The 14,573-nt window shown below is 38.6% G+C and overlaps 1 protein-coding gene across 1 annotated transcript in view; it reads left to right on the forward strand.

The window, feature by feature from the left end:
• Positions 1-11,959, forward strand: part of LOC132155432 (uncharacterized) — a 28,233-nt gene extending 16,274 nt beyond the window's left edge. Inside the window, 34 exon segments of the mRNA XM_059564275.1 lie at positions 1,923-2,134; positions 2,413-2,556; positions 2,639-2,795; positions 2,954-2,981; positions 3,087-3,369; positions 3,748-3,811; positions 3,908-4,006; positions 4,093-4,196; positions 4,276-4,414; positions 4,488-4,606; positions 4,687-4,836; positions 4,935-5,105; positions 5,211-5,520; positions 5,631-5,713; positions 5,869-6,074; positions 6,160-6,283; positions 6,427-6,608; positions 6,659-6,914; positions 7,008-7,250; positions 7,334-7,510; positions 7,631-7,776; positions 7,860-7,950; positions 8,020-8,409; positions 8,503-8,629; positions 8,704-8,822; positions 8,928-9,124; positions 9,376-9,559; positions 9,656-9,821; positions 10,010-10,134; positions 10,309-10,617; positions 10,732-10,935; positions 11,020-11,316; positions 11,401-11,712; positions 11,804-11,959. Coding sequence (XP_059420258.1) covers positions 1,923-2,134; positions 2,413-2,556; positions 2,639-2,795; positions 2,954-2,981; positions 3,087-3,369; positions 3,748-3,811; positions 3,908-4,006; positions 4,093-4,196; positions 4,276-4,414; positions 4,488-4,606; positions 4,687-4,836; positions 4,935-5,105; positions 5,211-5,520; positions 5,631-5,713; positions 5,869-6,074; positions 6,160-6,283; positions 6,427-6,608; positions 6,659-6,914; positions 7,008-7,250; positions 7,334-7,510; positions 7,631-7,776; positions 7,860-7,950; positions 8,020-8,409; positions 8,503-8,629; positions 8,704-8,822; positions 8,928-9,124; positions 9,376-9,559; positions 9,656-9,821; positions 10,010-10,134; positions 10,309-10,617; positions 10,732-10,935; positions 11,020-11,316; positions 11,401-11,712; positions 11,804-11,959 — 6,074 coding nt within the window.
• Positions 11,960-14,573: the final 2,614 nt, after the last annotated feature.

Genomic DNA, 14,573 nt, shown 5'->3' on the forward strand with positions numbered 1-14,573 from the left:
AAATGGACTTACAGTTATAGGACAAATAAACTATATTCCATTTTGATGGCAATAACTTGACAGTATTGTTATTATAATTATGTACTTTGGAATTTACCTTTAAATGCCATTTGAGTGTTTCTGTCTGCATTAATTTGTATGAACAGAATGTCTACCCATGAGGTTTATGGATTACTGCCCCTTTCATCAATCACAGTTGCAACAAATACCAAGGACATTGGGATGGAAATACCAACATGTGTACCCTAAAACAAAGAATTAATATGAGTACAGGAGTACAGGACTGTATACCATTACAATAATTTTAGCATACTATAAAATACTGATTGGTGTTTGTGTATACCTGTCACTTGGTGTTATTTATGTGGTAAGACACCTACAACGCCCAGGTGACAGGCTATAGTTGATCCCAGGCAGAGACATAAAATAAGGTCCAGAGGCTCAGAGTATGTGATGTGATGTGATGTGGTTTCACGCCTTAGTCAGTGAGATCCACTCTGCAGGAATTTCACAGGGTTATCTTTGTCCTCAAAGAAACAATGGGTTGTCAACAACATGGGCTGTGGGGGGAGACACTTGCTGGCTGCTGGATGATAATGAAGTATGGCACAGCCATGGTCACAGTCTACACTGTTCTCTACCCAGGGGACTCCAGTTTTCTCTTTACTTTTTTTTTATTGTACTACCATTATCCTTTTTTTTTTTTTCACTGAATCTTAAGTATGACACTTGTGACAGACCACTGTGTGTGCTGTTCGACACTTGTCGCCTGGATAATCTTGCAGACTGAGATGCTCAATATAGATGCAGACTCAGATGCCATCTGATATTGTTGTTTGCGTCTCTGCAAAGACTGACAAAAAAACCACAATGTCGCATATTAACCCCCCTTAATCTCTCTGGGTAATTGAGAGCCCACATGGCATGCAGTTCAAACATATCACTTTACTGAAATCTGATACCCTCTCCTGAGTATTCTAAACAATGTTGGATGACAAATATAGAATTCCATCTAAAGTTTGTTAAGACATCCAGCATTTGAATCCCTTTGTTGCCTGTTAAACCCTCATGTGGCACTAAAGTAATGCAGTGCTGGCTTACACACAAAAGGAATTTTCTATAAATATCTTGTTCATTTGTCCCAAGTTTTAGAGTAATATTCACCTCAGATGCCTATTCTCCAATAGGCAACTTCGTCTGGCTTTAATCATTCACATTTCATTTAAGTGCAAACCACTTAACTTTTTTAGCTGACCTAAATTAGTGCTCTGCTATCAGTGAGAACCTAATATGGAGCACTAACAAAGACTTAACTCACCTAGCAGGTTCTTGTTCCTCCCTAATACCCTTAACTACCCTCATTGAACCCTAACAGTGCTCAGACGCAATAGCATTCCTGCCTTGTGGGATGCCTTCTCCAAATTTGGGAGGGAGACTTCCTTTATAAAGAAATCTCATGGTTGGTCTCCAGACAAGTCAGAGGTTTTATTTGAAGGTAAGATCGGAACCAAATCTGCATTGTGATGTTACATTTAATAATGCAAATTTCTTCTAAAATTTCATTCATGATAAATCTGTTTTAATTCTTATTGCGTAGCTTTCTTCTGATTTACATCTTTTAAGTATTGGGTTATTTAGTGATGTAACAAAGATTGAAACTTACCAATCCACTTAACTGAACCCTAAATTAACAGGTTTTTCTTCAGCCGCCATACCTAGTGCACATCTGGTAAGAGTCATGCTTATTTTCTATGTTTAAGAACCTTTATTTATTTTTCAAAAAAAAAAGTTTTTTTTTGTGATCATGAACTAGAAAGCTGTGAGGCAATGCTCAGCCATCATAAATATAATGGCTTGATCATAGCATGTCTGATATTGCAAAATTGTACAAACATGGACTTAACGTACCTTATCATCTCCAGACAAGGAAATCATGGCGGACGCTCAGATGGCAGAGTTTGGAGCAGCGGCTCCTTACCTGCGGAAGTCGGATCGAGAGCGTTTGGAAGCACAAACTCGTCCATTTGATATGAAAAAGGAGTGTTTTGTGCCTGATCCAGATGAAGAGTATGTGAAAGCTTCAATCATCAGTCATGAAGGTGACAAAGTTACTGTAATGACTGAGAGAAGAAAGGTAGGCACAAGCATTACTTCTGAAATAGCATTTTGAGAAAAAGCGATTTTTTAGGGCAGACACTTTCAGTGACAGATATATTTCAATGGTACATTTCCAGTGGTACAAGTGGTCACTGAAACATTTTGAGAAACAATTTGTAATAACTTAGCAATAGTTAAGTCTAAATTAAAACAATACAACCAATACAATACACACAATAGCAAATTTGATGCCACTTTACATGATAGTATAATTCTAATGGTATTATTCTAAAAAAGAATTTCTACTTTCTACAGACTGTCGCTGTAAAAGAAGCTGACATTCATCCCCAAAACCCACCAAAATTTGATAAAATTGAAGACATGGCAATGTTCACCTTCCTTCATGAGCCAGCTGTGCTGTTCAACCTCAAAGAGCGCTATGCAGCATGGATGATCTATGTAAGAGCAGACCAGCTTAAAGTCACTTGAGAATACATCCTAATTAGCTTCAATTACTGAACTTTATTTCTCTTTCCAACAGACCTACTCAGGGCTGTTCTGTGTCACTGTCAACCCTTACAAGTGGCTGCCGGTGTACAATCAGGAAGTGGTTGTAGCCTATAGAGGAAAAAAGAGGAGTGAAGCTCCTCCCCACATCTTTTCCATCTCTGATAACGCGTACCAGTACATGCTAACAGGTATGGACAAAACCAAGGGAGGAGAGGGAAGTGTAGACCTTTATTAAGGACAGCTATTCTTCTGTACAAATCTCTGGATAAGCATTATACACTTAAAGATCAATAATTTATAAGTCATAACTCAAGAATTGGTAACATTGCAGTCCTTTCCATTTCAGACAGGGAAAACCAGTCAATTCTGATCACGTAAGTACAATTACTTATCTTTTAATGTAATTCCTTAATGAATTAAATACTTCTTGTTATTGTAAAGATAAACCATTTATTTTTTGATGTTGTATGTTACTGTAGTGGAGAATCTGGTGCAGGAAAGACTGTAAACACAAAGAGAGTCATTCAATATTTTGCAAGCATTGCAGCTGGAGGCTCAGCAAAGAAAGATGGGTCAGAAAAAAAGGTAAGTGTCATTTTCAAGTGTCATCTGTTTCTATCTTAACTAGAACTGATTGAAAAGATTCTGAAACGTGGTGTTTCATTTCAGGGAACCCTGGAGGATCAAATCATCCAGGCTAATCCTGCTTTGGAAGCTTTTGGTAACGCAAAGACCATCAGAAATGACAACTCCTCAAGATTTGTAAGTTTCAGCATTGAACACTTATGTAAACTTTTAGTGAACATGTAAATTGTTATCCAAATTACATTTTGGCTAATGTATAGCATGCATGTCACAACACTGTCACAGATATAGTGTGAGAACACCCTCTGCTGGATAAACCAAAGTGATATAAAGATAACATAGGCTTGGCAGATGGCAGACAGCAAAAGTGATAGTATATTTTTTAATACTTATTAAATTATGGTATAAAACATACAAATAAGCAATTTTAGGAACAAACACATTTTAGGCATTAGTTATTTATAAGTCATACTGATTCATTTTCAGTAGCTTAGACAATAATTAATGCGTTCATTGTGTTTAATTTCATAATATTATAATTTTTCAATTCTTCAGGGAAAATTCATCCGAATTCATTTTGCTGCCAGTGGCAAGCTGGCCTCTGCTGACATTGAGACATGTAAGAATTCATAAAAAAAAATTATATGTGGAGTACGGTGTTACAAAATCACTGAAGGTCAAAGACTAACATTTAATTCTCCAATATAAATATCAGATCTTCTGGAGAAGTCAAGGGTGACGTTTCAGCTTAAAGCTGAAAGGGACTATCACATTTTCTACCAAATCCTCTCTCAGCGGAAACCTGAGCTGCTGGGTAAGACGCAGTAGATATCCCATAATCAAAGGCCTTTTACAGTTTAACGGCTAAAAACTAATGGTTCTTCCTCTCTCTTGAAATAGAGATGCTGCTCATCACCAACAACCCCTATGATTACGCTTTCATCTCTCAAGGAGAAACAACTGTAGCCTCTATTAACGATGGTGAAGAACTACTTGCGACTGATGTAAGAGTAAATCGATTTAAATACTTTTTTCTGTTATTGTAAAGCTCTCCTATGACACCTTTAATTCTGTAAATTTTAGGAAGCGTTTGATGTACTAGGCTTTACTCAGGAGGAGAAAAATGGCATCTATAAATTGACTGGAGCCATAATGCACTATGGCAATATGAAGTTCAAACAAAAGCAGAGGGAGGAGCAAGCAGAAGCTGATGGGACTGAAGGTATGTAGAGTATAATTAGAAAGTGGCAAACTAAATGCAAACTTATCTTATTAATATTGCATTAATTTTACAGATGCAGACAAAGTTGCGTATCTGATGGGCCTCAACTCTGCTGACCTTATCAAAGGTTTATGCCATCCAAGAGTGAAAGTAGGAAATGAGTGGGTCACCAAAGGGCAAAATGTCCAGCAGGTGAGTCGAAGTGTCAGCAAAGAAATAATGCCCATTTATCCATGTAATGTCAAACCATACAAATGCTTCTCTGTGCTCAGGTGTACTACGCTGTTGGTGCACTGTCCAAGTCAGTGTATGAAAAAATGTTCCTTTGGATGGTTGTAAGAATCAATCAGTCTCTGGACACCAAACAACCTCGCCAATACTTCATTGGAGTACTGGACATTGCTGGTTTTGAGATCTTTGATGTAAGCCTTTGTGGATAAATCCTCATGCTCTCAAGATTTAAATGTATATTATTGTCTAACTTACATATACTTTTTTACAATTAATTTAAAAACTACAGTTCAACACCTTTGAGCAACTCTGCATTAACTTTACAAATGAGAAACTGCAACAGTTTTTCAACCACCACATGTTTGTGCTGGAACAAGAGGAGTACAAGAAAGAAGGGATTGAATGGGAGTTCATTGATTTTGGCATGGACTTACAGGCCTGCATTGATCTCATTGAGAAAGTAAGTAGTGCTAATGATAAAGCTGCCATACATATATGTGCTATAACTATTTAACTAGGCTATTTGCTACGTCAGTCACTCAATCCTACGAACTTCTTTATTCAGCCTATGGGCATTATGTCCATCCTTGAAGAGGAGTGCATGTTTCCCAAAGCCAGTGATGCAACCTTTAAAGCAAAGCTTTATGACAACCACCTTGGGAAATCCAACAACTTTCAGAAACCAAGAGCAATCAAAGGGAAGCCAGAGTCTCATTTTTCTCTGATTCACTATGCTGGTACTGTTGACTATAATATCAATAACTGGCTGGTGAAGAATAAAGACCCACTGAATGAGACTGTTGTTGGACTCTTTCAAAAGTCAACACTCAAGCTCCTGTCAATGCTCTTTGCTAATTATGCTGGGACAGAGTCTGGTATGTATCTATGTATGAATCATGCATGCATAATAAAATCTCATACACAGTTATGAGTGTTTTAAGCACTACTGCATTCAAAAATAATTACTGTACCTTGTTTTGACCAGCTCAAGAGAATAGTAAGGGAGGCAAAGGAGGTGGAAGTAAGAAGAAAGGCTCCTCCTTCCAAACTGTTTCTGCGCTTCACAGGGTAATTGAGTTGAACACAATGAAAAAAAAAGGATAATGTATACTAATGTTATGAAGCTTGTTTCCAGTGGATCTATGTCAGTATTTTTTATGTAATTGAAAGTATCCCTTAATATAAATGAATAGGTTAAATTCTCTGTACATTTTTACCTACAGGAAAACTTGAATAAGTTAATGACAAACCTAAGATCAACTCACCCTCATTTTGTGCGCTGCATCATACCTAATGAGACAAAGACTCCTGGTGCGATGGAGAACCCTTTGGTCATGCACCAGCTACGCTGTAACGGTGTACTTGAAGGCATCAGGATTTGTAGGAAGGGCTTTCCCAATAGAATTCTCTATGGAGATTTCAAACAGAGGTTATTATTATTATTCTGTGACATTTAAACTCTAAATTCATAGCAACTCTTTCCATTATTAGAAACATTCTATATTTATCTACAGGTACCGAATCCTAAATCCTGCAGCCATACCTGAAGGTCAGTTCATAGACAGCAGGAAAGGAGCTGAGAAACTCTTGGGTTCACTGGATATTGATCACAATCAATATAAGTTTGGACACACAAAGGTGAAAATTTACATTAATCTGAAGATTTTTATAATTCTATAACATAGAATTTTATTTCTTTTATTTAATTATGAGACCAAAGATGACAGTGGTCATGTAGTACTGTGGGTAAAATGCATGTTTCCATAATGAATTCTGCTTAGGTGTTCTTCAAGGCTGGTTTACTGGGTCAGTTGGAAGAAATGAGAGATGACAGACTATCTCTGATTATTAGTGGTATTCAAGCTAGATCCAGAGGACTCCTTGCAAGGGTTGAGTTCCAGAAGATAGTTGAAAGAAGGCAAGAATTCCACATATCACGCACCGCCTCAACAATTTGCTCACTGTATTAAACTCTGTAATATTTTCTGACATAAAAATGGAATGTCCTCACAGGGATGCCCTTCTGGTTATCCAGTGGAATGTCCGTGCCTTCATGGGGGTGAAGAATTGGCCCTGGATGAAGCTATTCTTCAAGATCAAACCTCTACTAAAGTCAGCAGAAGCAGAAAAAGAGATGGCAAATATGAAAGATGAATTTGCCAAGCTCAAAGAGGCTTATGCTAAATCTGAAGCAAGAAGGAAAGAACTAGAAGAAAAAATGGTATCTCTTCTCCAAGAGAAGAATGACCTACAGCTTCAAGTCCAAGCGGTCAGTTAATATTTTGTGCCTTTAAAACGTAGAAGTCAATTTGTTTTTGCAGTATAGAAATGACTGAATAGTTTTAACATAATTTTAAAACAGGAGCAAGACAATCTTTGTGATGCAGAAGAGCGATGTGACCAGCTCATCAAAAACAAAATCCAGCTTGAGGCAAAAGCCAAAGAGCTCACAGAGCGACTTGAGGATGAGGAGGAGATGAACGCAGAGCTGACAGCTAAGAAGAGGAAGCTGGAGGATGAGTGCTCTGAGCTGAAGAAAGATATTGATGATCTGGAGCTGACTCTGGCTAAAGTGGAGAAAGAGAAGCATGCTACCGAGAACAAGGTCTGGGATGTCTTTCTACACAACACACAAACACACGCAGAGATATATTATACAAACACTCAGAACGTAATGTTCTTGTGCAGGTGAAGAACCTGACAGAGGAAATGGCAGCTTTGGACGACATCATCGCAAAGCTGACCAAGGAGAAGAAGGCCTTGCAGGAAGCTCACCAGCAGACACTGGATGACCTGCAAAGTGAGGAGGACAAAGTCAACACCCTCACCAAGGCAAAAGCAAAGCTGGAGCAGCAAGTGGATGATGTGAGTTTTACAATTTATATATACATTTACTATTCTTGCAATAATTAATTATACAAGCAAGTTAAAGTGAATGTTATGAGCAAATGGTCATGCAACCAACTGTTGAATTATTTATACCAGTTGGAAGGATCTCTTGAACAAGAAAAAAAGATCCGTATGGATCTGGAAAGAGCCAAGAGGAAACTAGAAGGAGACTTGAAGTTAACCCAGGAAAGCTTGATGGACCTAGAGAATGACAAACAGCAGTTAGATGAGCGACTTAAAAAGTAAGTCAAATTCTTCCATTCTTTCACAGTCCAATCTATATGTTCAAAAGTAAGGAATGTAAGCATCTCTTTTTCAATCATAGGAAAGACTTTGAGATCAGTCAGCTCAATGGCAAAATTGAGGATGAACAAATTATTTGTATTCAACTACAGAAAAAACTGAAGGAACTTCAGGTAATGCACACACGAAGAACATATTGAGATGATATATGAGAGATAACCCTGGCTCATTTATGATAAAAGGCACGTATTGAGGAGCTGGAAGAAGAGCTTGAGGCAGAAAGAGCTGCCAGAGCCAAGGTGGAGAAACAGAGAGCAGATTTAGCCAGAGAGCTGGAGGAGATCAGTGAGAGACTGGAGGAGGCTGGAGGAGCTACAGCAGCTCAGATTGAGATGAATAAGAAACGTGAAAATGAGTTTCAGAAACTTCGCAGAGACCTTGAAGAGGCCACTCTGCAGCACGAGGCCACTGCTGCCACACTGAGGAAGAAACAAGCCGACAGTGTGGCAGATTTGGGAGAGCAAATTGACAATCTGCAGAGAGTCAAACAAAAACTGGAAAAGGAGAAAAGTGAACTCAGGCTTGAGCTGGATGATGTGGTCTCCAACATGGAACATGTTGTTAAGACGAAGGTATTGTTAGTACAAGTATTAATAAATAAGAATTTATATTTGCTTCTAGCTGGGAAGTAATTGAATACTTCCTAAATAATATACTTTGTTCAGGCAAATCTTGAGAAGACCTGCAGGTCTTTGGAAGATCAAATGATTGAATACAGAACAAAATATGAAGAGGGCCAGCGTTGCATCAATGACTTCACAATGCAAAAATCTAAACTACAATCGGAAAATGGTAAGGCTGTCAAATAACTTTTTTTCGATAATTTTGAGCGACAGAACTCCAAAAATAATAAAATGCATGCCCAGGTGAACTTGCAAGACAGCTGGAGGAGAAGGAATCTCTCGTTTCCCAGCTAACTAGAAGCAAGATGTCTTATACTCAGCAAACTGAAGATCTTAAAAGGCAACTGGAGGAAGAAACTAAGGTGTGAACTGCATATGAACATTGTCTAATTAATATAATTATGGCATATATATATGAATTGCATTCATTTTGTTGATCTGCTAAGTAACAATGTGTCCTCCTTCAGGCGAAGAATGCCCTAGCTCATGCTGTACAGTCAGCCCGTCACGACACAGATCTGCTCAGAGAGCAGTATGAGGAGGAGCAGGAAGCCAAAGCAGAGCTACAGCGAGGCATGTCCAAAGCTAATTCTGAGGTGGCTCAGTGGAGAACAAAGTACGAAACTGATGCCATCCAGAGGACTGAGGAGCTGGAGGAAGCCAAGTAAGATATGTTTCTATTTAGAATTACATATGTATTTGAATTGTTCTTTAAGGTTTAACTTTTCTACTGACAGATAAGCTTTTTGTTTGTGTTATGTTTCTTTTAAAATGTAAGACGAACAAAAAGTTTTTCTGTTAGTTGGCCAAGCTTCCCCAAACATAAGGTAAAAATATAATATAATGTCTATCCATTTCTTTTAGGGTGTGCAAACAAAATGATCAGCCTTAATATAGTTCTGTTTCCTAAAACAGGAAGAAACTGGCTCAACGTTTGCAGGAGGCTGAAGAAGCTGTTGAAGCAGTAAATGCAAAATGTTCATCTCTTGAAAAGACCAAACACAGACTCCAAAATGAAATTGAAGATCTTATGGTGGACCTGGAGAGGTCTAATGCAGCTGCAGCAGCCTTGGACAAGAAGCAAAGAAACTTTGATAAGGTAACCAAACATGGTCCTTGATTTGGGATTTTTATCAAAAATTATTTCTGAGTACCTGTGATCCTAAAATCTACTTGCATGAAAAAATGCTTTTAGGTCCTGGCTGAGTGGAAGCAGAAGTATGAAGAATCACAGGCTGAGCTAGAGGGCTCTCAGAAGGAAGCCAGATGTCTGAGTACAGAACTTTTCAAGCTGAAGAATTCCTATGAAGAATCTTTGGATCACCTGGAGACCATGAAGAGAGAAAATAAAATTCTCCAAGGTAAATTTGCAAAGAATGTTAAAATAAATGATTATAATGAATAAATAAATGGAAATACTGAAATGACTTTATGGTTTGTTTGTAGTGTGGCAGTGGAAGATGTACTGTATAGTTTAATGTAGAGACGTTATCTCTAAGGCTGGAGAAAATATGGCAATATGTTAAAATTGAATATTCTTTTCCTCTAGAGGAGATTTCTGATATCACTGAGCAACTTGGTGAGGGAGGAAAGAGCATTCATGAACTGGAGAAAATGAGAAAACAGCTGGAGCAAGAAAAAAGTGAGATTCAGTCTGCTCTGGAAGAGGCAGAAGTAAGTGTTCAGATGCAGCTTTATTCCTTGACTTTTGAGAAAAACACAACAATATAAAAACTATGTAGATTTCAGAATTTCAAACAATTCAATCAATTTTCAAGATGATTATATTAAAATACTGCTTTTAATTGTCTCGCAAACCGAGTAACAAATCACAATCTTCTTTAAAAGGCCTCATTGGAGCACGAGGAGGGTAAGATTCTGCGAGCTCAGCTAGAATTCAACCAAACAAAGGCTGATATTGAGCGCAAACTAGCTGAGAAGGACGAAGAGATGGAGCAGAGCAAACGCAATTTGCAAAGAACCATCGATACTCTGCAAAGTTCTTTGGAGTCAGAAACACGAAGCAGGAATGAGGCCCTCAGAATAAAGAAGAAGATGGAAGGGGATCTAAACGAGATGGAGATCCAGCTTAGTCAGGCAAACAGACAAGCAGCAGAGGCTCAAAAACAACTCAAGAGTGTCCAAGCACATCTGAAAGTAAGACACATTCTGAAGTAATACTGTGAATCAATGAAACAAAGAATGAGAGCTTTTGGAGAGTTAGTGAGTTGTTCAAATGTTTGTTTTAATTAGTTTGCACTCATATTCTAGGATGCTCAGCTACAGCTAGATGACTCTCTGAGAACAAATGAAGATCTCAAGGAGAACACCGCCATTGTAGAGAGACGCAACAATCTTCTGCAGGCTGAACTAGAAGAACTGAGAGCAGCTCTAGAGCAAACTGAGAGAGGCCGCAAGCTTGCAGAGCAAGAGCTGCTGGATATCAGTGAAAGAGTGCAGCTACTGCACTCCCAGGTATGCTATTGGTTGGTTAGTGTTCATTCTGAACAGATCCATTTATTCAGCTTCTAATTTAACGCAAACATCTCCTTTGTCCAGAATACAAGCCTCTTGAATCAGAAGAAGAAGCTTGAGACTGACATATCCCAGCTTCAGAGTGAGGTGGAAGAGGCAGTGCAAGAATGCAGGAATGCTGAAGAAAAAGCCAAGAAGGCCATCACTGATGCTGCCATGATGGCTGAGGAGTTGAAGAAGGAGCAGGACACAAGTGCTCACTTGGAGCGTATGAAGAAGAATATGGAGCAGACCATTAAGGACCTGCAGCACCGCCTGGATGAAGCAGAACAAATTGCTATGAAGGGAGGGAAGAAACAAGTCCAGAAACTAGAAGCTCGGGTGAGTGACCTACCATAAATCCCAACAATGTTTTCCTACTTTTGCAAGTGTTACTCTGTAAACATGTTTTTAATGTGCCAACAGGTGAGGGAGCTGGAGAATGAAGTAGAATCAGAGCAGAAAAAGAGCAGTGAGGCGGTGAAAGGAATTCGCAAATATGAGAGGCGTATTAAAGAACTGACCTACCAGGTAAAATAAATTAAAAATAAAAACTAATTTCACTGCTGAATACATCTATAGAAAATGTGATGACAAAAACAAGACATTCTCAAGTCTCTTTGCTATCATTTGTCTTAAAAGACTGAGGAAGATCGCAAGAATCTGGTTCGTCTGCAAGATCTAGTTGATAAGCTTCAGCTAAAGGTCAAGGCTTACAAGAGGTCTGCAGAGGAAGCTGTAAGTATTAGCCTAAATATCACACTTTTGTTTATAAATTATACTATTCAGTTCAGGCTCTAATCTCAGAACTGCTAATCCTGCTTCATAGGAGGAACAAGCCAACACACATATTAGCAAATTACGGAAAATCCAGCATGAACTTGATGAAGCAGAAGAAAGGGCTGACATTGCAGAGTCACAAGTCAACAAACTGCGTGCCAAAAGTCGTGATGTTGGTTCTAAGGCCAGTGATTAAGCAGACTGATTTTTAATTTTTTGCTTCTGTGATTCAAACCAATCACATGAAGCTTTAATTTGCCCAAGTATTTTTGCCACATTTATATGCAATTGATTTTTAGAGAACAACTGATAATCTCTCCCTCTCCTCTTTTTCATACAGAAGGGACATGATGAAGAGTAAAGCTCAAATGGACCTTCTGCGTGTCTCCTATTTGTTGTATTAGCTATCCACGTAGCTCCTTTTCAGCCACACAGTAGAATAAAGTTTAATTGCATTCAGTCTGTGTTGTGATTGAGACATTATGTGTTAAATGATATATTAACACTACTTTGTGGGGAAAATACCAGCTAAACTTTTATTATATTCAGACAGTGGTTCCCAGTCCTCCTTATGGTGAGTGGCCCATTCATGAGCTCATTCTTGCCTGTATCTTGGGGAAATCTTATTGAAGACTGTAGGTTAAATTAGAAGATAATCAATATCCGACAGGTTTTGAATAAATTAGCATCCCATTCATTAGTTAACTATAAAGATTTGCTATTTAGATGTTCAGCTTACTGACGATTCCTAAGTTTCAGTCAAATAAATGCTATTTTTTCTTTGTTCAATACATACAATATGTAAATATATACATTACTGTCTTATTTTCAAGTTTTGTATTTCATTTGGAAACCAAGGTCCTAGAGTCTGGAGGAAGGGTGGAGAAGCTCATAGGGTGCAATGTCATCTGCTGATGTTGGTCCATTGGGTTTTTTGAAAACCAAAGTCACTGCACCCGTTTACCAAAATATTTTGGAACACTTTATGCTTCCTTCTCCTGACCAGCTTTTTGAAGATGCTGATTTCATTTTCCAGCAGGATTTGGCACCTGTCCACACTGCCAAAAGCATACTGGGCAGCAGTGCCACAATCTGATCACCTCTGTGCCACTTCGAATTCAGGCAGTAAACACTGAGTATATGTACAGTAAATGAACATACTCTCCAGAAGGCCAACAGTTCACCATCAATGCCTAAACATAGCGTCTAATAAATATGAGGTGGTCATGTGGTAGTGGTACAATTTGTAGCTCTCAGAAAACTCCCAGTTCACAAGTTGTTATTACAAGTTCTGTGAGGGTGTGAATGCTTTTTACAAGTTGGAATCTCGTAAACATGGTAATTACAATATGGCGTGAATGCACCTTAAGTTTAGTCCTTCAGGAACGTGATGTAATTTCCAGTAAGGGAGCATAGTGAGCTTCAATGCCTACTAGTTTTTGTGTTGCATTTTGGGATTTCAGGGAGCAAACGTTCCAGTGCACTGGAAGGATTTTGTGATTGAGACAACCCTTAAAATGGCAGAATCCTTGATAAATGCCCTGACTATTAAACTAGAAATCTGATCAAAATGCACCCTCTGAGTTTCCCAGTTGTACATATGACCCCAGAGGCCTTTCATATTAAGTTTCCAACCAAAGACTGTATAAAAATATGGACGTAGTGTCAGTTATGTCACCTGTAGACTCCTGAAGAGTGTCTTTGAAGCTCAAAGTGTGCAGAGCGGGCTGTCGCCATCTTGGCAGCGTGTCGCCGTACGACTCTACCGGACAATCGAAAATGGGCAAAAAGGAGGGAGCTGGTTGCAGAAGCCACACCCACCTAGCTCAACAGCGGTGACAGCATCGGCAATCCACCTGTCACTCAAATGACCACGCCCTTAATTATGCAGAACTTTAAGGCTTAATATAATTTAAATGGATGAGTTATAAAAACATTCACCCCCCTCACAGTTGTCATGAAGGGCAAAATTAGCTATATAGACCAAACTCATTTTTTGCACCAGGCTGTAAACATGTTTTTTTTCTGCTGTAAAGATCAGCATTTTAACATGGGGAGTCTATGGGACTGACTCCCTTTTGCAGCCAGCCTCAAGCGGCCAATCGATGAATTACAGTTTTAGTCACTTCCTTGTTGGCTTCACGAGAGAGAGCGGGAGGTTGCAGCTCGTTTCCAACTAGGAAACTCATATTTACGATAAATTCCGAAAGCACATGAAGGCGCCATTAGTATCATCAGTCTGATGACAACCATTCATTTTTTAATTGTGAGTGTGCGTAAATTTCTGCTTAAATTAAAGCAACACTGAGCTGTGGAGATTTTAAAATGTAAGGTGCACCAAAACACGCTGAACACCAGTCGCACAGTGTCAATTATACACAACATTTAAGAGACTAGTTATACAGTACTGCTACAACTTTTTCCATCTTTTTATTGTGCAGTACGGCATCCTTCTCCTTAAATGGTTAGTTCACCAAAAAAATTTAATTAGTACATAAATTCCTCACCCTCAAGTCATCCTAGGTGTACAGTTATGACTTTCTTCTTACAGACTAAACTAATTATTAAAGAAATTGTCTTTGATCTTTCAAGCTGTTTAATGCCTCTCAGAGGGTGTTGCAGTTCATCAGTCTAAAAGAAGTTAAATAAAAAGCGCCCATCCATAAAGAAAAGTGACTCACATGGCTCCGGGGGGTGAACAAAGACCTTCTGTAGCGAATCGATGCATTTTTGTAAGGAAAAAAATCCATATTCAAAATGTAATAATCACTTTAATTTAGTTTATGCAAACAGTTGTACACAGAAGCAGTTCCGGGAGC

Source organism: Carassius carassius, chromosome 12 (assembly GCF_963082965.1).
Source record: "Carassius carassius chromosome 12, fCarCar2.1, whole genome shotgun sequence".
In the NCBI taxonomy this organism is placed as follows: Eukaryota; Metazoa; Chordata; class Actinopteri; order Cypriniformes; family Cyprinidae; genus Carassius; species Carassius carassius.